Source organism: Trichosurus vulpecula, chromosome 7 (assembly GCF_011100635.1).
Source record: "Trichosurus vulpecula isolate mTriVul1 chromosome 7, mTriVul1.pri, whole genome shotgun sequence".
In the NCBI taxonomy this organism is placed as follows: domain Eukaryota; kingdom Metazoa; phylum Chordata; class Mammalia; order Diprotodontia; family Phalangeridae; genus Trichosurus; species Trichosurus vulpecula.
Window position 1 is genome coordinate 13914435 of NC_050579.1, and position 24752 is coordinate 13939186.

Sequence of the window (24752 nt, forward strand, 5' to 3'; positions counted from 1 at the left end):
TCACTTTCTGACTCCCTCTCTTTGGATGGTAGTATTCTTGGGGGCTCTATCTCAAAGCCATTTCAGTCTCCTATACTGGTCATTGAATACTTCTTCAGCCTCAGTGTCTGCCCTTAGTAACTTCTGGGGGGACAGGGCAAGCGTCTGTCATTTTTATTTCCATACCGTTGAGAGGAAGGGTTTGTAGAATCAAGTTCTTTTGCCAGCCCCTAGGCTGGCTTGTGCAGACCTAGTTTTAGCATGTGAGGCCTAAAGCGGGTACTGAGTGGGATAGCAATTCTTCTCTGTTGTTAATTCATCAGGTTTTTACCTTGTTTGGGTTCTTGGTGGAGACAGATGAAATGGCCTTATCGCTTGGATATAATTCCTGTTTTGGAGAGGCTGGAGAGATCATGAAGACTGGACAAAAATATCTAGTCCTCCGACCTATAGGCCATGTGATGGAAAGTCTCTTTTAGTATATTTATTATACATTTTCCTTTATCTTAAACTTCTAATGTTGTTTCTGATGCTGCATTTGGTGGTGTTTCAGGGTATTTTTCTTATGGTGTTTTTGTCACTGTTTCTTTTAAATTCATAATATTTTTTCATTGTGTTGGAGCTGTATTTGGCTCGTTCATTTTTGAGTGTTTTTAAACATTTTCTTTTGAGGATTCCTTGTAGTTTTGCTTCTTTTGGCATTTCTTTTGCTGTTTTTTGAGGGATTATTGAGGAGTCGGCTCCTCTGTAACCTTTCACTTTGCCATCTCCCTAGAACTTCTTCCAAGCAAAAATATGAAAGAAGATTACATTTCAGTGGGATTCAAATTTTAGGGGAAAATTTAAAGAAATGTAAATACTGATGTATATTCAGGTACATTTTTCATTAATCTTTAAGTATGCTCAGTTAATATTGGGTCTGCCCTTGGCTCCATTCTCCTCCTGCTTTAATATTGTGCCTTTTGGAAAACCTATTGTACTGTCAACAAATTGCTGTTCATCCTCAGTCTGTTTCTCTTCTCCTTCTATCCCCTTTAACTAACTGGAACCTAGCTTCTCCTGTGGTAACACCATAACCTTTTTAAGTCTCCATGATGCTTGCCTTTTCTTCTTTCGTGCCTCCTGACTCACAGAATCAGGAAAAACGTTCAAATACTTCTTGCTTTCCATTGCCACTTCCAGACCCTTGCTCTGTCCCTCTTAGAAACTTCCTCATCTTTGAAATTCATCCGATTATCCTCCCCTTTCCTAATAATGCTTGTTGCTAGCATTAGCCCACCTCAAGGGTACTCTTACCATTTTCCTCTAGGACATTGGCTCTTAGTTTATAATCTTTCTCTTCTCCCTCTTTGTGTTAAACTAATGGGAAGACGCCTTGGAATGGGGGACACAGACTGGGTAGCCAAAGATGGGTTGGTTCTTGATCAGTGAAGGCAGCTTCCAACAGGATGAGATTGCAGATTTGGTTAAATATCTTGGAGTAGGGGTGTCCATGGGAATGAGGTTCCTTGTGGGGCTTATTCCTGCCCTGCAGATGGGAGTGATAGACTTGGCTTCTGGTGAGGGAAGATGTAGGTACTGTTATATTTTTTAGTCTCCCCTAGTTTTGGTGGTAGGGATGGGAAAAGTGTAGGATGGATGAGTTGATAATTTAAGAGGTATTCTTTAATAGCCAGTAGATCAGAAGAATATTTTTTCTTTGTGTTAGTTTTGTGCAGAGTGGATCTTCTACTAAAGCCCTGTGCCTGTGTCTTCATATGGCTTTGAGGTGATGCTGAGAGGACAGCAGGGGGCACTTTCTGTAAGGCCCTATTGAAGCTAGATTCATTTTGAGTGTGGGCCTTTTGACAGCACTTATACTGGCTACTCCAGGACTGACTTCACTTAATTTGCAGAGGCCTATCATCAGCTGATTGATATTTTTGGTCATGGCAAAGCTCTCCATCTCCCTCCATGAAGGGCTTGTAAAATTCATTGGCCTTCTCTCCTTATAGCTCATTGCTTGGGTTGGGGGAGGCTACAATACTCTTTTCCATTTAGTCACCTTTTTTTGTTGATTATTTCTTTCCTCACGGGGAAAGTGTCTAGGAAGAATCCTGAGGAACTGTTGTAATTTTGTCTTTGTTTGGAAGAGGACCCTTCCTCCATGCTCTTTGTTCCTGGATTTGGTCTTTCCCTGCCATATTTCTGGGACATCTCTATTTTTGTCTTTGATGTTATTGGACTTTGTGTCATGTTTTGGGCTCCTTCAGCTTCTTTCATTTCCTTGCCTGTCTTGACTTGACTCTTTTACTGTTAATGAGTCGGCAAATTTAGCATTTTCTCTAGGTGACATAAGGAACTTCTTGAACTTGTATTTCTTTTCTGTCCCCTTTTCACGCTAGTTTCTTGTCTCTCTGTCTCTCTCACCTTTAGGATAACTTTGGCAATTGTCTCTGGTTTTCATTTGTATCCTCTTACTTTCCTTCTGCCCATCAGCTTCCTATCTTTGCTGCTGTTCAGAAACCATCTCTCTAGAATCTCTCATTCCAAAGGCCTTTATGCCCCTTACCCTCAGTTTCTGCAAATTGATTCTTGGATGTAATGAAAGGTAGAGGATCCAGATTGTGGCATTTCTTTCATGTTGCTCTTCCCCTCCTTGGTTTCTGTCCTCTGTTATTCAGTCTCCAATGGCACATTCACTTCTGGTCTCAGGCCTTCTGGCCCTCTGAACCTTGTTCTTCCTCTGTTTTCTTCCATGCCACATTTCGTGGGTTTCAGGTGAGCAGATTTTTTCCTTTCCTGCATCAGGTTGGTGACATACTTGGTGATTGTCACTTCAGTTTCCCATTTTACAGCCTTCTTTCCTTTTCTAGGACACTCTGCATTTCTCTTGTGTTATTTACAACTTAAAAGTTGTGATTTTTGGAAAAAAAAACCACATCGTATTTCATTTGGGAGCAGCATATATGTGGCAATTGTAGAGGGAGTGGAAACTGCTGTTGAGAATGGCAACTCATTGTGTCTTCTGGGAAAGAGAGCTGAAAAAGCAAGGCAATGAACACAACATCAAAAATAATTGTGAATATGCCTGTGTAGTTCTGTATCGCAAAATATGAGAGACTCTCCATAAACAAAGTAAAAGAAGTATAACATTTATTCAGACACCAGAAAACCATATTCCATGACCAAACCCACTTTATCACAACAGCAAGGAGCTTAAAACACCATGTAACAGACAATTGTCCAATTTTCATCATCAGTTTCACTTGTTTGGCTGATATTTCAGCAGCTCCTAGTCCTGTGATGTAATAAAAGTTCCATGCTTAAATTTGTCAGGATTTCCATAAATCAAGCTGGCCTCTGCCCCAGTGTTTATCAATGCCCTAGTTAGAGTATTTGATCCATTCTTCCAATATATAGTCAGATTAATATAGGGTCTGTAATCCCATCTGTGTGTTTCTTCAATCTGAGCTGGGGCTCGGCCTATTCCCTAGTCTCCTTGAAGGTGTGACTCACTTGGATACAAGGGTTCAAGATCTGTAGGATTTGTAGGGACAGTTCTTACTTCTCTTTTCCATTTGCTATTAAGCCCCCTATCTTGGTACATTTTGTATAGCTCATTAGTTGGAATACCATCTATTCTTCTAAAATCTACCCCTGCTTTCAATAGAGTAGTAAACATTTTTCTTCTTGTCACTCCCCTCATTGGACGTCTATCTGTTGGCCATGTACCCTTCTTTCCCGAGGAAACTTATCTCATCCCAGTCTCCTAAGTCATTTAACTGTGAAATCTTATCCAGCACCTCTGAAAGAGGGTTCCCTACTTCTGCAATCAGCAGTCAGAATCACATGTTTACAAGTGGGGGGTGCTGTCTTAACTATCAAATTCCTATGAGAGACTGTATTGGTAAGCAAAATGGCCTTTGTTTTCTTTGAGTAATCCTTACTAGATGCTAAGCCCCAGGCCCAAACCCCCATCAGGTGTGGAACCTATGTGGGTGTGGATTGGTGACTGGGGTGGGGCCCAAGGTGGGGCTGGCTAAGGGGAGGTGCTAACTCCAAAGCCATGCCTTACTATTAGGTGTTAACCTAATCTATGTGGATGTGAACCTCCCAGGGTCCTAAGGGGAGGGGCCAACTCAAGAACCAATCACCAGAGCCTAAGCTCTGGTCATGCAGACGATGCTTGATGACATCCAAAACTCTATAAGAGAAGAGAAGACAGCTTGAAGATTGATTTTTTGTTGGAGACAGAGACAGCTACAGCTGAAGCTGAAGATAAAGCCGAAGCAGGAGCTGCTGGTAGCAGAGCCTACCTGACCCGCGTGTGGACCAAGGAGTGCTGAGCAAGGACTTGAGGCCAGTGGGTAATCTCACTGGAGAGGGGAAGCATGAATATGATTTGGTTTAATGCCATCATGTTTTTCTGTGGCCTTCTGGCTACTCTTGTGAGGTGGACTTATTGGGCCTGGAAGCTCTTGACCAAGATATCAAAATGGGGACACTGGTTCGTGGGTCTGCTACTTTGGAGCTTGAATAAATGCTTTGATTCTTCTGCCTTCTACTTAGGGAATTCCTTATATCCTGTGGTTCTGAATCGTTCAGACATGTATGTGATTCTCTTTGAAATCATAAATTCTGCCTTCCTAATACATTGACTCCAAAAAGAGTTTCATAATAAACTTCAGCATTCCCCAACATAATAGCAGTCTTCATCACCTCCTCCTTTAACTTTCTCATACAGTCCCTAATTGAATACCAGGGTCTATCTGGAGTAGGCCGCATAGTATCCACAGGATATTCCCCTTTACAGCCTGTCTCAGCCAAAGCCAACAAATCTGTTGCTTGGTTAGTTCTTTGTGAATGATAATCCCTAAAAACTTGCTGTGCAAAAGAGTTGTGACTCATACTTATGAATCTCATACAATCCACAGAGTCTACAGACACTCCTGCGGCCCCTTCATCACTGATTCCTGCCATCCAAGATATTAATGATTCTCCCATTTTCTGGGTGAACTGTTAAGATATCTGTGATTTCCTGCTGTGTAAAATCCTCTAAAACCAGCCTAAACTGAGTAGTGTCACCTTCTGTTTCCTGCTTCCTCCACTCTAGGGGATGTACTTCTCTTTTAAGAAGTCTGGTGTGATACTGTCTCACTGTCTCTGTGAGAAGTACCCCGCAACAACGTATAGCCTCTTATCTGTAGTTCTAACATTGTATCCTTCTGTCTAGATTCTCTGCCCCTGTTACCATGGTAACCAGACTGACTGCTAGACTTGACCTTGGCTGAACTGAGGTGCACTCTTAACTTCCTTGGCTCCCTCTGCTTTCTAGCTGAATTTACAACAAGGCTGTTAGCTTCCTGCTGTTCTGCCACCTGAGTTTCTCCATCTTGCTGTGGTATAGAAGCATTCTCAGATGTTTCAGCAACTGTCTGAGTCTGAGCTCTCTTTCCTAATAGTATGTCTCTGTGTTCACATATAATATGATAGGCTGTGAGTAAAATCCAGCCTTGTCTAGAGATAGCTCTTGGGATCCCCATTTCTGGCTCAATAATAACCTCTCTGAGGCATCGCTCCAAGTCTCTAAGTCCTCCACCCTGTAGCTTCTGCTTCCAGTCCTCACAGAGACCAGTGCCCTTAGACCATTCCTTTGCTAGGGAACAATAAGTTACATCCTCCCATCCTGGGATGACCATTTCTTCTTCTAAACCCCTTCTACCTCTGAATAGAGATCTTATACCTTGCAATCCCATCCTCCTAGTCGCCAAATGAAACAGTAAGGCAATGAACACATCAACAATAGTTGTGAATATGCCTTTGTAGTTCTGTATCGTAAAATATGAGAGACTCTCCATAAAGAAGGTAAAAGAAGTATAACATTTATTCAGATACCAGAAAACCATGTCCCACAACCAAATGTTCAGCGCCCACAGCCAGTCAGCCCACCTTATCATAACAGCAGGGAACTTAAAACACCGTATAACAGACTGGAGACTTGCCATCCCAAAGCGTCTCTGACCCCCTGCTGGGGTCTTCCCCAAAACAAACTCACAGTACAGCTAAGTCAGCCTGTTCAGCTCTAACAATCATGAGGGCGGCCATTAGCAGCCATTAGTAGCCATAACATCTCTCTCAGCATTTTCTGTGACATAACTTCCTTTTTCTGTCAGGAAGCTCCTCTCACCATGTAACTTAGGCTTCCTGTGATGTAAGCAGATCACATAGCCTATTAATGGGTGGGAAAGATCTTCAAATCTAGTTGCTACTACAGGAGCTGGCTCCTAGCAGTTTTTAGGCTTGTAGGTATGGGCTTGGGTCCTGGGCCAGTGGTTGTCGGGGAAGGCAGGTGAAAGTGGTGATGATGTGTTTGCTACCCAAGTGCAAGGCCAAGGGGCCAGCTGCCCTGTTCCCATGTCAGTCACTTGATCCACGGAACAGGATTGGCATGACCTTTAGGAGCGATTCTTGCTCTCCTGGCTGGTTGGAACTGATGGGATGGAAGAATGCAAAGCAGAGAGCCATGGTAATTTATTATTCTAGCCTGCACTTGCTTTTTTGATCATCTTTTTTAAGCTTATGGACAGATAAGTCTAGATTTAAGTTTGGGGATGAGTGGGATGGAGAAGGTCTCAGACCATTTTCCTGGGCCACGTCTCCCTTCTGTTTTGAGCCCCTGAAAGATGAAATCGGGTGTCTTACAATGTCTTAGGCTTTTATTCTTCTTCATTGCCCCATTTGAAGCAGTTTTCCATTTAAACTAAGGGCAAAGGCCAAAGCAGTCCTTTGTCCATGAAGCGGAGAGAGGGGGAGTTAGTCTTGAAAGAAAAGTCAGCTCCAGATCGAGTCATCTCATTGCTGTTTAGACAAAAATGACATTTAGGTCCTGGGCTAAGAACCTCAGAAGGACTTTGCGACCCTGTGCAGAATGAGCCACCCAAAGCAGGTGTGTTCCTCCACACTGACGGCTTTATCTTGGGTTGCAGGGAGTCGGGCTCGAAAGGCCTCTGAGCCAAGTAGCAGTACTCCTTCCAGCCTGGGGAAGAAGAGGCACCTCTTGGAGTCTGAAGCTATGAGCCATTTGGACTGCAAGATCCACCCAAAGCAGCTGGGAACTCTGAAAGGTAGGAAAAGCAGGTGTGGCTGCACTCTTCCAGAGACTGGCTGGGCTGAGGGGAGGGAAGGGTGAGCAACAGCTGTGTCAGGGCTGGGGTGGGAGAGGATGGGGAGAGATGGAGAGTGTGGACTGAGAGTTGCTATAGGCTTCCAGGACCTCTTCTCTATTAGGAGTACCTTTATTGTGATATTCAGACAAGCATTTTTCATACTCCTCCAGGAAAATGATACCACATCTTGTAGTAATAGATATTTATAGCCAATTTAAATGCATTGATTGCATATGTAAGAATCAAAACACCCTTGGCACGTTTTCTCTGAAAGGTCTTGCATAATCTGTGGGCATGTTGTCTCTTGGTTTTGTTCAGTCACTCTTGCCCAGAATTTTTTACAATGGTTATTTGGGAAACAAGGGAGTCATATTTTTTTTATATTTCCATCTAAATAAAACAAAATGAAATGTCTAATGGGTTAGAATCTGAATTTTAGGAATGTAGTGACTTTGGACTTGTGAAGGAATTGATGATGCCTTGTGTTCCTAGGTGTGTCCCATGCAGTTGGCTGCTCTGGAGCTGGGTCGTTGCCAGGTGACAAAAAGATGCCAAGCAAACACTCACAAGGGAAGAAAAGGAATATATTTGAGGCCTACATGTCTAAGGAGAGTGTCTCGGCTGGCTTGAAGAGAGGGACTCTTATTCAGGTGTGTGAAATGCAACATAAGAATGCTCCGTAAACATCATAAATGTTTGTTGATTAAACCACCAGTAATGGCAGCATTACCATGGTGGCCATTCAGAGGGCTAACAGGGAACTGGCAGCCAGCCAGAGAAAGCTTGGAGCTGCCTTAGCTGAAGGCCATTCTTTCAGTTTGGGGAGTTTGCTGGCCATTACATGGATGTAGAACCAGTGTAGGGATTGCTTTCTGAAGGTTTCTTTGAACATGACAAAAGTCTTAGGGTGTCAAACACAGGGCCCCCAGGCTACATGTGACCCAACATTCCAAGGTGCTTCCTAAACCAGATTAAAGTATAATTGGGAAATATTTAACAAAATACACAATATGCAGTAGAACATAGGTAATGTTAACGTGTGGTTTTCTAAGTCAGTATGTGGATTGCAGGGATGCTTACATGAGGTGGGAATTTGATACTACTGTTTCAGAGATCAAGCCCAGCTCAGGTGTTTTGTGTAGGCTCACTCCATACACAGAGGCGCCTATGGGGTTTGCTGTTGGAGGTAGTCTCAAGGGACTCAGTTGGCACGTGGAGGTGGCTCCTGGTGACCTTGGAGATGCAGCGCAAGACCTGGGTTCATCCCAGCAGGGCTTTGGGATGAACTTCCCACCTCCCTCCTGGGAGCCTAGCAGCCGGAAGTGGACTCTGATCTGTCAGGGCAAGAGTGTCACCATTCTAGGCCTCTACGTTCTCCTCTGTCAGTGAGGAGTTTAGACTAGATGGCTGTCTGGCCCTAACTTTCTTTTGGTTTTTTCTCAGGCAGGTGCCAGATTGTGACCTTTGCGGGAAAAAGCACCTCAAAAATCGCCCCACTTAGGAAAAAAAAGATTTTGTGTAACTTTTGCAAATATAGTTTAGCTCGTCACCATTGTTAGGCAGATGCTTTGTTTCTGGGAAGACATCCATGGTAACAAAGCCTAGGGAAGACAGGAGCCCAGCAAATGCTTTCTGGGAGGGAACATCTAGAATTGCCCCAGATTATTTTGTAGAACATCATGGCTCATCGTAGGGGAAGAGAATGGTTCTGTTGGCCAAGCTCACCTGCCTCCTGCTGCTTCTGTGTGTGACTTCGGGCTCTAGTCAGCCAAGCTCACCTGGGAGAGAAGAATTACCCACAGCTGCCGTGGCTATGGGCCTCTGTCTCCTATGAGGGGCTGGCCTGAGCTCCAGGTACTGGTACTCAGCAGTTGACATCTTGCCATCTTGCCTTCTCACTTCAGGATCATCTATGGTCAAGTGTGTGCGTGCGTGCGTGCGTGCGTGTGTGTGTGTGTGTGTGTGTGTTGGGAGGAAGGGGCATTAATAGTCTATTGTTTCTGGATGGAAAAAGCATTTTTGGAATGTAAAATGGGCTGACCTGAAGGCTAGTATTGATTCTAGGCCTCTTCCTGCCAGGTCCTTAGCTTTTCCCCAGGTTTTTGTTTTTTTGTTTTGAAGGAACAGCTGACATTTCTATAGCGGTGTAAAGTTTGCCAAACGCTTTATATACATTATCTCATTGTACACTTATGCTGACCCGTTAAAGTGGGTAATGAATATTATCTCCATTTTATAAATAAGAGAACTAAAGCTCATCTAAGGCAAGGGAATTGCCCATAATGCAATGTAAGTATCAGAGGCGAGATTCAAGCCTTGGCTTCTTCTGGTGCCAAATCTAGCACTTTTTACCCTGGACCGTGCTGGGATCCTCTCTCAGCTGTGATCACTCTGGCAATATCTGTAAGATGACAAGAGTTGTCATCTGAGGAAGAAATAAATAGGAAACCTTAAGAAAAATAGTTGAAAGACTGAACGTACAGAGGTTGTTAGCAGGGGCTGGGGAGAGACTTCTCAGGCCCAGGAAATGTAAAGGCCCTTCATTTGCTTGTGAATCAGCTCCGATCAATATGGCAGGTCTTGTTCCCAAGTGTCTGTAAGTGGTTCCTGCTGGAGTGTGACATCATGAGGCCTTACAGCCAGAGCTTCACCCCCTCATCCACATATGAGAACAGTTGTTCTTTGCAGATGGGGAAAAGAGCTGGTTCCAGATATGAGATCACAGCGTGAAATGGACAACATTGTAAATAAGATTTTCGTAGGCCAAGATACAGGGCCCATCTGCTTCCTGATGTAAACTTGCTGTGTGGACTCTTTGCTGTCTAATCAAGAGCAAAGGCGCTCTGGAAAAAAGGTATTTTAATGCCATTGGACCAAAACAGACTTCATGTTGGCCTCAGCCATGGAGCACTAGTTAATTTTCAGGTTCAAATTTCAATACATTGTGACATCTTCCCCCCTCGCCTGGGAACAGTGCCCCGACTTTTCCAGGAGCATTGGAGAGCCTGGTTGCTCTGGAGCACTTACCCCTCCTCCTTTGTTTTACTTCATTGTCCTCATTGTCTTAAATAGAATCATAGTTTCGGCCTTGAGAATCTCTTCTTCTCAGATTGTGACTGGATGAACAGTAGAGGGGAGGGCATCACAGTTTTGACCATGTACAATGAAATGTTTTTGCATAAACATATAGTTAAAATTAAAAAGGAAACAGGTTAACTAGGAAAAACAGTTGACCAAGTTTCTCTGATAAAGATTTCCTATCCAAGAGATATATAAGGAACTGATTTAAATTTATAAGAGTAGGAGCTGCATCCCACTTGATAAATGGTCAGAGGATATGAATAGGTAGTTCTCAAGCGAAGAAACCCAAGCTATATGTTAAAAAAATGCTTCCGATCACTAAGAGTTAGAAGGATGCAAATTAAAGCCGTTCTCAGGTTTTCCTTCACAACCGTCATATTGATAAAGATGGCCAGAGGAAAGTGACAAATGCTGGTGGGGCTGTAGGCAAACAGGGACATGAGCATGGGGGGGGGGCGGCGTGCTGTGACTTGGTCCAGCCATCCTGGAAAGTGATTTGGGATGACTTGGCCTACTCTCCAACTATCAAAGAAAGAGGAAAAGGACCTACAAGTACAAATACATTTATAGGGGCTTTTTTGTAGTGGCCCCAAGCTGGAAAACACAGGAATGCCTTTTATTTGGGGGATCACTAAGCAGATTATGGCGTGTGAACGGAGAAATGACAAAATGGACCCCTCTGTGAGCTAGTGCGGAGGAAAGTAAGCAGGGCTAGAACAGTTCCAGAATGACAACATTGTAGGAAAAACTAGCAGTGTTAAATCATGGGTCTGGAAGTGTGAGGGTGCAGCTCCTCCTTCCCAAGAGCTGATGAGCTTAAACTAGCAGAAGACACACATTTCTGCATCTGGACTATGTCAGCAAACATTTATTAAGCACCTGCTGTATACTAGGTACTGTGCTAAGCACTGAGGATGCAACAAGAGGCAAAAGGCAATCTCTGCCCTTAAGGAGCTTACAATCTAATGGGGACAAGGAACTGACAAATCTGCACAGACAAGTTATCTCCAGGATAAGCAGGAAATAACGAGAAGATGGGGAGGTGCTAATTAAGAGGAGCTGGTGAAGGCTTCCTGCACAAGGTGGGATTTTAGTTGGGGATCTAAGGAAGCCAGAGAAGCCAGCAGATAGAGATGAAGGGAGAGAGTGTTCCAGGTGTGGGGAATAGCCAAAAGATGGAGGCTCTCTCATGAGGAGGACTTTACTTTGCTGGACTGAGCATTTATTCTGCTAGGGCTCTAAGGGTTTTTTTTTTTTTTGAAATTGTTCAGTTGTGACGTGGGCAGTGGGAGATAATAACATGCTTGTAAAAATAAATAAACTTTTTTTAAAAAAAGATTCTCTTCTACTTCCTAGAGTATGAAGCTGTGGAACAGAGGGGACTAAGGAACACAGCACAGATCACATCTTAGGCCAGGCTGAAGTTAAAGATGAGCAAAGGGACAAACAAGTGTGTGTGTGTGTGTGTTTATATGTGTTTGCATATGTGTGTATATGTGTGTGTATTTGTATATGTCTGCATCTGTGTGTATATGTATGTATTTGTATATGCATGTGTTTGTATTTGTGTGTGTTTGTATGTGTGTGTGTGTGTGTGTGTGTGTGTGTGTGTGTGTGTGTATGTGAGAAAGAGAGAGGGAGAGAGATGGGAGCCATCTTTCATTAAAAAGCATTGAATCAGGCTCTGTTTGAAGGCCCCTGAGGGCAGAAACTTGTGGGGCAACATATTTTCCACCTTACTTTCTTTTGAGAAGAAAAAAAAATTTCTTTTTTTCTTTTAATCATGCTTTTACCTTACTGACTACCAGTAAAGAGCTTCTGCCAAACAATAGTAAAATATGTAGTAAAGCTATATGTAGCAGAATGTGTAGTAAAACTATAGTTAGGGCATTTAGGTGGCACAGTGGATAGAGCACCAGGCCTGGAGTCAGGAAGCCTCATCTTCCCGAATTCAAATCCAGCCGCAGACACTTACGAGCTATGTGACCCTGGGCAAGTCACTTCGCCCTGTTTGCCTCAGTTTCCTGTAAAATGAACTGGAGAAGGCTCCTAGCTAGTCAGCTGAGCAAGGGAAAGATAAGAGGGAAGTGTATTGATGTGATGTGCTTCAGGCATAGATACTCTTCGTTTTTCATTCCTCGGCTCTGCCTTCCTCCTCATGCTCTAATAATTGTGCTAATACAACTTAGTAAGAAGAGAAGTCATTTCACATCATCAGAGTTTGTAGAGCTTGTAGTAGGTAGGGAAACACTATTCTAATGACTTTTAAAGACGTTTTGGTTTCTGCCTTTGAGAGAAAAACAAATACCATTGAGTGTCAGTTTCCCCTAAGAAATTTCTCCCATTGAACACATTTAAAGGGTGGGATTTCAGATTTGCCAAATAAAAACTTGCTTTCCTAGATAATGTAGGTAATCAAGGTGCTTAATTTGCCAATAAAGAAACTTATTAGTCTACATGAGGGTACTTGCTCAAGCTGATCCTAGAAATGTGTTATTGGATATAGGTCATTTTCTGATAAAACCTGATAGGTACTTTCATGCAACATGAACAAAAGCATTTTGTCTAAGCCTAAAACACACCTTCCTATTACTCAGGTATGACTAGTGGTTCTTTTTCTGTTCCTTCTATCAGCTCCCCTGGTAATGAGGATTAGCACAAAATGTTAGAATGAGGGTTTTGGGCCATGGGTAAGAACATTCTATATTTGTGTAATATCAATTAAGTTGGGACTTCTTTACTGTTTTAGAATAATAAATTAATTAAGTGTCATTGATTGAGCCTTACTAGGTGCAAAGCCCCAGGCCCTGTCTACTAGGTGCTAAGCCTATGTGGGTGTGAAGCCCTCAGGGTCCTAAGGGGAGTTGCTAAGACCAGAGCCAATATAGTAGATATCTAAGTTCTGGTCTCACAGATGATGTTTGATGATGGCTAAAGAGTGTATAAAAAGAACAGAGCTATTTTGGGGGGCTCTCACTCTTGGAGGAATGTTGATATGGAGACTCTCTCTGGGCAGCTGTAGTTCAGAGCCCTCCAGCTTGTGAACCCAAATGCCTTCTTGTTAACTATGAATTGTATTTGGTCTGTTTATAATGTATCTTTGTAATTTGCTTGTATTTGCTCTGAAATTCAGGGTGCTGGCTTTTCCCCCTGAACTAGGTGAATGATATTTGTATGTTGGTTTGAAATAAGATTGGTAACCCCGTAATGTTGCTTTCCTTAGTAAAGCAGATGAAAAGAATCTGCGCTGGCAGCGTTCTTGTTGTTGGGCTTGAGTTGGTCTTTCACCCCCACAGCAGCTGCTAGCTGAATTGTTGCAACAATTTGCTTCTCTTTGAACCTTTGGTGGGGATGGGGGCTAACAGATAGGTCTGGCTTGCCATCACAGCAGCGCCTACCATGATTTGTCATAGGCTTTGATGTCACTGATCTGGATGTTGTGAAGTTGCATAATGATTGTGGCCTTTGGATGCCCAGAATCACTGAACATCTGACTCAGTTGCCTTATCTGTAGAATGAAAGATTGGACTAGAGGACCTTTAAAGTCCTTTCTAGCTATAAGCTGGAAGCCTAGTTAGGGACTGAGCCGGAAGGGACATCTCTCCTACTTAGATGTTCTAGTTGAGCACAAACTCAGGACAGGGTATGACAAAGGTTTAAAAAGGAAAATACTACTCTTGTAAGAATCTCTCCCTTATCCTATCCCCTTGCTGTCCTATTTCTGTGTAAGTTAAGAAGACTTTCATGACCCTCTATATTTATTTATTATTCCCTCTTTAACCCAGTTCTGTTGAGAATAAGGTTCTAGCACTACCAGCCCTCCACTCCCTCCTGCTCTCCACTGCAACAGTTCTTCCATCATGCCTTGTTTGTGTGCAGTAACCACTCCATTTTACCTCTTCCCTACCCAATTTTATTTTTTTAGAATCATTCCATCATACTCAACCCCAAGTCTTGTATCTATGTGTGATCTTTAAAACTACCCTAGTAATGACAACATTCTTAAGAGTTACAGAAAACATTTTTCCACAAAAGAAGTAAACAGTTTGACCATATTAAATCTCTTATAATTGGTCTTTCATATTTACCTTCTCATGTTTCTTCTGATTTTTGTAGGTTGAATCTTCTGTTCAGTTCTGACCTTTTTCTCAAGATTACCTGAAAGTCCTTTATTTTTATCAAATGTTGATTTTTTTTTCCTTGCAAGATTACACTGATCTTTGCTAGGCAAGTTATTCTTTGTTGCAAACCCAGCTCCTTTGCTCTTAATACTATCGTGTTTCATGATTTTGTGTTATCTTGACTATGCAGATCCACGGAATTTAAGTTGTTTCTAGTTGCTTGTACTATTTTCTCTTCGACCTCAGAGCTTTGAAATTTAGCTATAATACTCCTGTGATTTTTCATCTTGGGATCTTTTTCAGATGGTGATTGGTGGGTTTTTTTTTTCAATTTCTATTTTGTCCTCTAATTTTAAAACTTCAGGCATTTTCCTTAATAATTCTTGAAGTATAGTGTCCAGACTCTTTTTTTTTTATCATAACTTTCAGGTATAATTCTTATATTGTCTCTCCTTGATCTGTTTTCCAGGTCAGTTGTTTTTGTAATGAGGTATTTCACATTTTCTTGTATTTTCTCATCCTTTTCATTTTGTTTTATTATTTCTTGGTGTGTTGTGAAGTTGTTAGCTTCCCCTTGCCCAATTCTAATTTTTAAGGAATATTTTCTTTCATAAGTTTTTGGATCCCCTTTTCTAATTGGTTGACTTTATTTTTATAATTTTTTTGATTTCTTGCTTTACTCATTTTCCCCACCTAATATTTCTTTAACCTCTCTGATTTTTAAAGTCTTTTTTAAGCTCTTGTAAGAACTCTTTTTGGCTTGTGACCATTTTACATTTTTGTGAAAGCTTTAGAAGTAGCTGTTTTGATTTCACCATCTTCTGAGTTTGAACCCAGATTTTCTCTATCACCATAGAAGCTTTCTATGGTTGTTATTTCTCTTCTGCTTACTCATTTTTAAGTGGCTTATTTCTTGACCCTTAACTTTATGTTAGAGTTGGGCTGTAGTCCGGAGATGTGGGAGATAATGTCTCAGGCTTAAGTTTTTTTGAGCTGTAGTTTTCTGAGAGACCTATTTGGGGGCTTGATCTCAGGTCCTCCTCTCTGTCCCTGAGCCATGACCAGGGTCCCCAGCAATGCTGTTACTGAAGATTCTCTTATTCCCTGGGATCGCTCCAACAGCTGCAAGCTTCAGCTCACCCCTCTGCTCCCTTGCAAGTGCCTGCAGCCAGCAGAGTCTTCACCTGTCTGTGACTGCCCTCACCAGCGTGTACTTGCTCCTTCTTACCCACAGCCAGGGACAGTGTCTTGTTAGCTTCCCTGGGTGCCCAAGTCCAGCTCCAGTGGGGGGCCCTGCAGTCTTCCCCTGATCAGCTGCCTGATCCCCAACCCCACACTGTTGTTGGGGGGGGAAGTTCCTGAAGCTACTGTCACCTCCAATACAGCTGCCCCCAGGCCTTCTTGTATCTCTGTACAGGTATCTGTACTTCAGTCAGGCCAGACCACTCCTCTGGGAGGTCAGATCTTTCCTAAAGCCCCACCCCGCCAGTTGTCTTAGGCTGGACAACTGTATTATACCTACTGTCAGTTATTTCTGCTGCCCTCAAGTTCACTTTGAGTCATTATTTATATTATTGGTAGGGGAATTTGGGAGAGCCAGGTAATTTCCTGCCTTATTCTACCACCTTCTCAGAATTCTCTGTAACTCTGCAGATTTGTTGCAAAGTTTCCCTGCCCCCCCTTTTGCTCTTGGTTAATTAGAGGCAAGGGTTTAAGTGCAGGTAAGGTTAGCAGTAGTGATGCCCCTAGACAGGTTGTTCTGGCACCTTAAAAATGTATAGAAAAGAAGAAAGGAAGCTCAAAAGGAATCACAGATGAGCTGGAAAATTGGGGAGGACCACACAGGATTGTTTCTTAAAAAACAAGTAGTAAGAGTCCTGGCTTTCCATAGAAGCCTCCCTCTTTGCTCTTGGTATGCAGAAAAGCTCTTTTCTGATGTTTCACTTCAGAATAAAAAGAAAATTTTTGAAAAAAGAAAAAGGAGGGAGAGCCATTTGAGGGTGGGGTAGAGAAAAGAATGGAAGATTGCTGTGCCAAGATTGGTGTGCCATCAAGAAGAATGTTCATGAGGAAGACATGGCAAATGGCTATGAAGAAACTAGAGCTCTCTGAAAAGCTCCGGATTTAAAGACATGTACCAAATGTGGAAACATTAGCCCTTAAATACCTTAAATTACTTCCCTTTGGCTTTTGATTTTTAATGGCAGTGGAACGCTTGCTGGACCCATTATACACACACAGCGCTTCCTCTTCCCCTGTTGAAAGCAGCTCAGCTGCAGAGCCGTCAGGTGCCATCGATATCTTGGAGCAGCTGTGGTGACTAGGAGAGAAGCCCAGGGCTGGAGGTGGCCATGTTGACTGATATCTGGAAAGACCCATGAATGGGAGAGGCACCAGCCTGCAAGGAGAGTGGCCAGAGGCCTCAGACCCCAGTAGAGTTAAGAGAATGTTGTGGACAAGATTGTTTCTGGAAGCTCTGCTTATTCTCTAGCCTTCGTGATCCTTCATTAGAACACTGACTCCTTGAGTGCAGGGATACTGCCAACTGCGGCCTGAGGGGAACAGACAGTCAGGGCATTCCCTTACAGGAACACATCCATATCGCCCTGGTCAGCATCCTGGGCCCACGACCAGAAGACATGCCCACTTTGACATGGATGGTGTAGCCTTTCCTGTTCAGGGGAGGCCTCCCTGGCTCTTCTCTGAGGGATGGGCACTGGGCCCTGTCCTTTCCTTTTTGCTGTAGTGCAGCTTTAGGAGGGGATTCCACTCTTCATTAGTTCAGTGTTGAGCCAGTTTCCTTACAAACTCTGGCCGTGGTGCTGATTATTTCTTGGTGTCTGTCATAAGCAACAAGGGCAAACTTGAGACTAAACAGAATGAGCAATAAAGACCTAGCAATTCATGATACTGGGTTTATTCAGGAAATTTCAGTTGGAGTTCAAGAGAAGTAGGGTGGTCAAGAAATTGGTGGTGTCCTCATGGATTGGGTCTATGTGAAAACCATGTAGGGAGTGCTTCTGTATCTTAGAATGGAGCTGCTTCGCTTCTGCATACAAGGATCAGCTTATCACAGGTCATGGCATCCAAGCCAGAATCCTGTACGTCAGCCATGACTGAAGGTGATAAGGATTTGGGCTCAAACAATTCCTGTGGATTATTTTGGAGTAAACAGGGAATGTTTGATGTGGTGTGGCTACTACAAGACTGGAGATGGACAGAAGTTTGCCTGATTTTGGGGGAAAAAAGAGAATGTTTTGAGCCATATATTTGCGAACTTCATGTATACCCCAAGGAAAATTGTAGAAAGAATTATTAAAGGGATATTTTGTGAGCACTTAAAAAGGAAAATTATAAGAACTAGAAGCCATCAATGGTTCGCCAAGAATAAGTCATTCCATGCTAACCTCATAGAATTAGATTTCAGTTAGGATTTTGTCAATATTTTTCATGCTTGTGGATAACACTATTCTTAAATATATTTGTAACTGATTTCTGTGGCTGTATATGAACTTGGGAGAGAAAGGTGTTGCCTTTAGAGATGTAAAGAGTAGGAGAACTCTTGTTAGCAGGTATGTCCTTGTGAACAATTAAGAGAAGGAAGGATTGTTGAGTTTGTCAGTGTGTGGTTAGCCTGGCAAACTTGTTTGATGCTTTGGGATGGATTTGGTTATTTGAGGAGTGAGTGCCCTGAGTGAGTCCTTAGCGAAATCGTTTCCTGGGGAGTTCTCCCTTCTGGTGAGTATCTCTTCCTGGAAAAGCATTTGGGAGCAAGGTCTTGTTTTTGTGTTTTCCTGCCCCGGGCAACCCTGTCCTGGGGCTAAACTTTGGATCATTAGCGATGGAACCTGTTTATTGCTACAGGTGAGTCTGTGATGAGAACACCTACGTATTGCATTTTTGATGAGAGTTGTTTTGATATGCCACCCAATCTCCCCCGCTAATCAGTTAGGGAATATTTGTGAATGTCATACGTAACTGGAGGAGAGTGGACATGGAAAATGCGCCTTTCTGAGCTTTGAGGGCATCCCTTCCCACCTGGCCAATCATGCAAAAGAAGACTGAATCAAGTGTTGAATAGCCGGGGGCTAGTCCTCGCTCTCCTCTTGACTCTGCCATGTTACCTCCATGAACCTGCTCCCTCCATGATAAAATAGAAATAAGAGTGTCTGACTTGTCTGCTTCCCAGTGTTAGCTTGGACAGTGGGAGAGAATGGATGAGGAGGTGCCCTGGGGGTTGTTCAGTAGACCCGAGGGCTGGCTAAATGGGGACATCAGTTCACCTCTCTCTGCTGTCATCTTTGGTAAAAGGAGTGCAGCAGCACCTCACATGTCACAGGTCTCCTGGGATCCTTTCGAGGATCAGAAAGCACTTTGTTAGTCAAAAAGTGCTTGATAAGTAGCAGAGGTTTTTGTTGTAATTATCCATGGGAAGGAATGGTTCTAATGGTGGGGAAGCTTCTTGAAGCCAGGCACTGTGTTGCATTCCTCTTCTCTCTCCATCTCAGCATCTGTCATGGTGTCTTTTCTGGTACCTACAAAGATGCCCAGGTCTCCCTCAGGAGCCTTCACTTGACCCTGCTTCATTTCATAGCCCAACCCTGAAAGGCATTGTCGGTAGACATCGCTTCCACTTCCTCAGCTCCCTCTGACTTCTTGGCTTCTTTTCCCCCAGAAACTGCTCTAAGTTTCCAGATGGTCTCAGGTATTGCATCTGGAAGCCATTTCTCATCCCATTTCTTCTCTCTAGCTTTTGACAGTCCACCATCTCAACAGAAGGTTCTTTCCTTGATTAGGGGAGACTACTGTATCACAAGGGATACCTCTTAATTATTGGGTCATAAATTCACTCCACCTCTGATGCTGTTCACAGTGATCAGTAGGAGGTGCCTATGTGATACTTTAGGACATGGGGGGTCACCATAGAATCATAGCTTACAAGTTCTGCTGCTGCTCCCCAGCCTATAATCAGCTGGCCTAAACTACTTCAGAAGGACAGAGAAAGGAAGAGGAGCCACTTCTGTGACAAGACTTGAACAAAGTGAAGTCTGGTTCTCTCCAACAGGACCCTCAAAGGGTGGGACAGAGCCACATCTCACTTTGTCACCTCTATACCCTAGTGGTTCTGAGCTCTGGTATTATTATGGACATTAGAGCCTGGATTCTCCTACCTGGAACCATTGGTTAGGAAATGATGCACCAGAAGGACTGAGACAGCTCACCCTCTTACATTTGAATCAATCTTCTTAAGAATTAGAAGGAATTTGACATCCAGCTCAGTGTGGACCCTCAATGAGGTCTGGAAGAATGGTTTTAGTCAAGAAGGAAGAGGCAGTTAAAGAAGAATAAGGACCTGCATTCGTTCACAAGAGCTGTTGAACACGTGCTTTCCTGTAATTCTTCTGTGTGTTTTCACAAAAACCCCAGTACTCCTACTTGGAGGGAGCCATACCAGGGAGAAAGGAAGGCGGCTTGCATCTTCCAGCAGTCCATGCAGTGGAGGGGAGTATTTGTCAGGAAAACAAGAGAAGGAAACACCAGTAAGCAGAGGCCCAGGGTAGAAAGAAAATGTGGTATCTAGGGAGAAACAATGGATCAGGGAACAGAGGCTTTCTGGAGAGGCTAGAGTCATAGGACATTGAAACGTAGTAGCAAAAATTTAAGAAATGTAAGAGAAGTCTACAGGGTTTTGGTCTATTCAGTGAACATCGTGTGTTTGCTGTGTGCTAGGCACTGCTGGGCATTTGGGGCCCGGAAACGGGTTATGCAAGGCACTGGGCTAGCTCTCTCAGAGGTGCTGGTGTCACTAAGACTAGGTGCTTAGAAAGGGGTCACTTTGTATGGTGTCCTCCTGCAGAAGGGCCAGGCAAGGGCAGATCTGGGAGAGCCATGACCTGGGCCCATGGAAGACAGAGCGGGGAGAGACACCAGCCCAGTGCGATGACTAGACTACTCTGAGGCTGGAGCAGAAGTCTTTGTCCTGGTCTTGAAGGATTGGGAAACATCCACCCAGCACCACTTGGCTAATTGTTTCTAAGATCTAGGGAAGCACTCTGTAGCCTTAAGAATGAGGTGTGTCCACTATTTAAAAACTCAGACCAGTTGGAGTAACCCAAATGAGTGATGCTATCCCTCAAGTTTAGAGTGTCTGTGGTCTGCCCCAAAAGCACTCCTTTTGTAAAAATGATATTGCCTGGTGGATGGAGAATTGACCAGGTGGTTAGGCAAACCTGGGTTTAGGTTCCACCTCTGACACATTGGCTGTGTGGCCCTGGACAAGTCATCAGACCTCTTGGTATCCCAGGTAACACTAAGACTATTAGTTACAGAGAAGATGCTGATCTGCATTGGTAGAAAGAGTTTTCTCATCTGGGTGCTCCCTATGCCCCACATGAAAACGTTGTCTAACAAATTGTACATATGTGTTGGACTCCCACACTGGGGTTGGGGAGAAGAGGCAGCTGTGGGGAAAGAGCTTCCACCATTTACACACTGGAGGACAGTGAAGCACACACTCATATAGAGAATGCCTCCACTTTCCTCTTCCATCGTCAGAGGACACAAAGGGACAGAGCATGGATGTGAGAGAAAGCGGCTTCTGCGGGCACAGGAGTCCAACAGATACAAGTGTGAGGTGGACTGTATTTATGGCAGTCTTGAATTGTCACTTCCCAAGTGGCTTTTCATTTAAAAAAGAAAATGGAAAAAAAATCCCAAACCATTTGGAGTTTCTACTCATTTTCAGAATTATTCTTTGACCATGTGAAGTAAAATCTTCATATAAGTTTTGAGTATGTACAGATGAAATAAATTCCTACTAATTCACTGGAGCTCGCTTTCCAGCCATGGACTTAACAGGGGTCTAACCTTTCAGAACATGAAGTATTTATTATAGCAACCGTTAGACACTATTTTGATTTTTATTAGTTTAAAATTAGTCAGTGTTTTGGTGGCCCTCATTGGAAGGAAATTCTAAGAATACTTGGGTAATCAACACATTGAAATTTTCTAGGTCACACTGTAATCTGCCAGAAGAGGTGAATAAGGCAAAGCAGTGTGGGCACAATCCAAAATCAAGTTTCAGAATTTTACCTCTGATGGAAAGCTGAGTGATCTGTCTTTGGTCAGCCAGTGGCATTTCCATTTGTATCTGACACAGTGCGGGGACATGCTGTTTGAGGTGTGAGTGAGGTCACCTACTCTTGCAGGAAAACTCATAATTCAAACTTGGCAGATCAATGAAATGATATTTTATGTCTACACCTGTTTTGCTAATTACATTGTGTCTGTCAACATTTTGGAAAACACTTGAAACACCCTCTCAAGGCACCTTTTGATTCTGGCTTGTTAGGGAGTAATTGACACCATCTGAAAATTCCAGGGGAGTGTAATCTCCACAGCCGGAGCCTACAAAGGGTAATCGCTTCCTGCGTGAGCTCTTACAAACACTCTCCCCCCAGCCATCCCCTCGTGCACCTCCATATGTAAATAGATTCAGTCCTGGACGGCGTGTTTGGATAACATAAAGCCGGAGTCAGCCTGGGTGGCCTGGATGCTGGAGCCAGCACTCCGATTTGCATTCACACTTGGTTGTGGGCCGCTCGGAATGGCTGAGTCTGTAAACTGGCTGCTCATTTGTGTTGCCTACGCAGTTAGGTAGAATGGACAGAGCCTGGGCCTGGAAATCAGGAAGATCTGAGTTCAGATTTGGACCCTGTGTAACCTGAACAAGTCACCTGACTACTTTTAGTCTTAACTTCCTCATCTCTGAAATAGAGCTGGAGTAGCCCCTCACTTAGAGGGCTTTTGGAGGGTAGGATGAGATACCATGTCAAATACTCTGCTGACCTGAAAGTGGCATCCAACATTAGCCACAACCATCATGGCCATTATTACTCTGAAGGAGCACTTACCTTACTACTGAAGGCTTCTTGCTTTAAGCCAAGGTGTGGAATGTGGAAAGATGTCAGAAACTGGTGATTATGGGCAGTGTTTTGGAATTTGGGGTGTTGTGTAAAGGCCCCTGAGGATGTAGCAGCATCTTGGTTCTGGTGGTGAACCAGCTTGAAATGGGTAAGACAGCATCTAGAATCCAGGTGACGGAAATGTAAAGTATCGTCCCCTAAAGTTGTTTCATTTTTGTGGCTGCCCTGTGGACTCTGACACAGATTCCTTCACCTACAATATCGGGATGCCAGGGCTAAAATTGTGTTCTAGAATAAAGATGTTACCATAGTCCTAAGATTGAAAAATATAGTAATAAATCTCGTGTCCTGGTTTCAACAACAAATTTCTATGGTATTATGGCTGTCATCCATTGAACCTGTTTCTCAGGCTAATGTTTTTTTTTTTTTTTAAGGGTGTGTTGAGGATAAATCCGAAGAAGTATCATGAGGCTTTTATTCCTTCCCCGGTAAGTTAAATAACTCAATCGACATTGTCACACTTAAATTGTTAGATATACACTGATCTTGGTTGAATTATATGTGAATTCACAAAAGCCAGTTGTGTGTAAGAACTGAAAAAGAAATGAGCTAAGTCAAGTTGAAGATGGCCATGAGCTTGGGGACTCTCATGCTCAGCTGTAAGGGCACACTTGCAGTGGAAGTCAGAACACTTGTTTGCTGGACTGCAGAGAGCAGCTGAGCCCAGATGGAGGCCCACCACTTAGTGTAACTGGATTCCCTTGGTTTACAGCTTAAAGGATTTATGTTTTTTTCTAGTGGGTTAAGTTAATCTCTCCTGAAGAAATCTTCTATCTCCTTTTGATTGATTCTATGATCTAATCTGTAAAGTTTGTTCAAAAATAACATGTGGCACCTTTTTAGAAAAACAACCCGAAACTGTTCCAAGTTCCCCTTTTCTGCAGTTAGAAGAATTTGCCGGGTATCTCTGCTTTGGATCGTCATGCTTCTTCCTTACGTCAGCAACTCACGGACAAGGAAGGGCCTTTGCCATTTCAGGGGCTTGTGTTGGTCATGGTGAGCTGCATCTGGGAGAACCAGCAATGTTCCTTTGGAAATGACTTAATGGTACACATGCAAAAAGATGAGAGAAGCATATTCCCAAGCCTTCACTTCCTGGAACCTCAGCTCCCTCATCTCTGCTTTGAGGAGACTGGATGATCTCTGAAGGTTTCTACCAGATAGGAAAAGGCTGATTTTAGTAATATTTCATGTTTATACCTTTTCTCTTTGGAATAAATAACAAAGGATAACACTTAGGATTTAAATTTCTTAATTATGCTAAGTTAAGTTAGTTTAAACCTCAAACAGGGTATATCAGCTGAGTGTTACCTTTAAATTCTGTCTACTGCTCGGTGCATCTTATTATCACTACTATTACTATTTAAAAAACATCTAAGTCCTCTTTCTGAGCACTATTTATCCCAGTGCCTTCTTTGCCTTCCAGAAGGTGGGACTTAGTAACAATGTCAGTATAGTGGTTGTCTTAAGAGAGAGAGATACAGCTTGTAGAAATGAGGAGGTGATCTCATTGTCTCCTGCCCTGATTACCATAGCCCACATTAGACTTCTGGTTCTGTTTTATTTCACTTCTGTTTAGGAAAGATACAGAGAAGCTAGGGAACTTCCTCGAGGATGGTAGTGAGGAAGGTCATGGGCCTCCAGGTGATGCTGTGTTAGGATCCATGCTTTCCTTAGAGGAGAGATGGCCTGGGCTTGGGGAGGGGCCAGGTAGGGTCTGACAGCTCTCATGTCGTATTTTGAAGACTTTCAGATAGAGGAGGTATCAGACTTGTCCTTTGGGGCTACAGAGAGTAAAGCAAGGAGCCATGGGGAGGAACTTATCAAGAGGTCAATGTGGGCGTGAGATCAGGAAGATCTTCCTGACGTTGAGAGCCCTCCCTTGGTTGGATGGCTGCCTCTGGAGGTAAGAGGAGTCTTCAGGTAGAGGCTAGATGACCAGCCAGTTGTCGGGGATATGGTGGGGAGGCGGAAATCCCTTTTCTGAGTTGCTTGAATTAGTGGCCAATGACTAGATGGCCCTTCTCACTCTAAAATTCTTTGATTCTCATGGCTGTGGCTCAAGAGTCAGAGAATTTATTAGTTCATAGGATCCTAGCTAGCAGAAGCCCCTGTGGTCGTCTCATCCAGCCCCTACAAGAATCCCTTCCTGTGATTTCATTGTTGTCGGATACTTCTAGTGTGGAAGGTCCTTCCCCTAATGTAGATTGGAAACTCATTGGTAAGTGACAGTCTTAGAGGATTGCCTCAGGCACAGATGAATGAAGGGACTTGTTCCCTCGTGCTGTCAGGACCTGAACCCATGTTTTGCTGCCTCTATGGGCAGCTCTCTACCACCTATACCACCCTGCCCCTCCAATACCATACACCTTCTCCAGGATTTGTGGTACAGGTGGTCATTCAGACCTTCAGTGACGGAGACTTCCATATCTCCCATG

The 24752-nt window shown here is 43.4% G+C and overlaps 1 protein-coding gene across 1 annotated transcript in view; it reads left to right on the plus strand.

Annotated features, from left to right (window-relative positions):
- Nucleotides 1-24752, plus strand: part of DIS3L2 (DIS3 like 3'-5' exoribonuclease 2) — a 341276-nt gene that overhangs the window by 16940 nt on the left and 299584 nt on the right. Inside the window, exons 2-4 of the mRNA XM_036767849.1 lie at nt 6948-7085; nt 7620-7777; nt 22689-22742. Of these exons, the coding sequence (XP_036623744.1) occupies nt 6948-7085; nt 7620-7777; nt 22689-22742 (350 nt within the window). The remainder of the gene's footprint in view (nt 1-6947; nt 7086-7619; nt 7778-22688; nt 22743-24752) is intronic.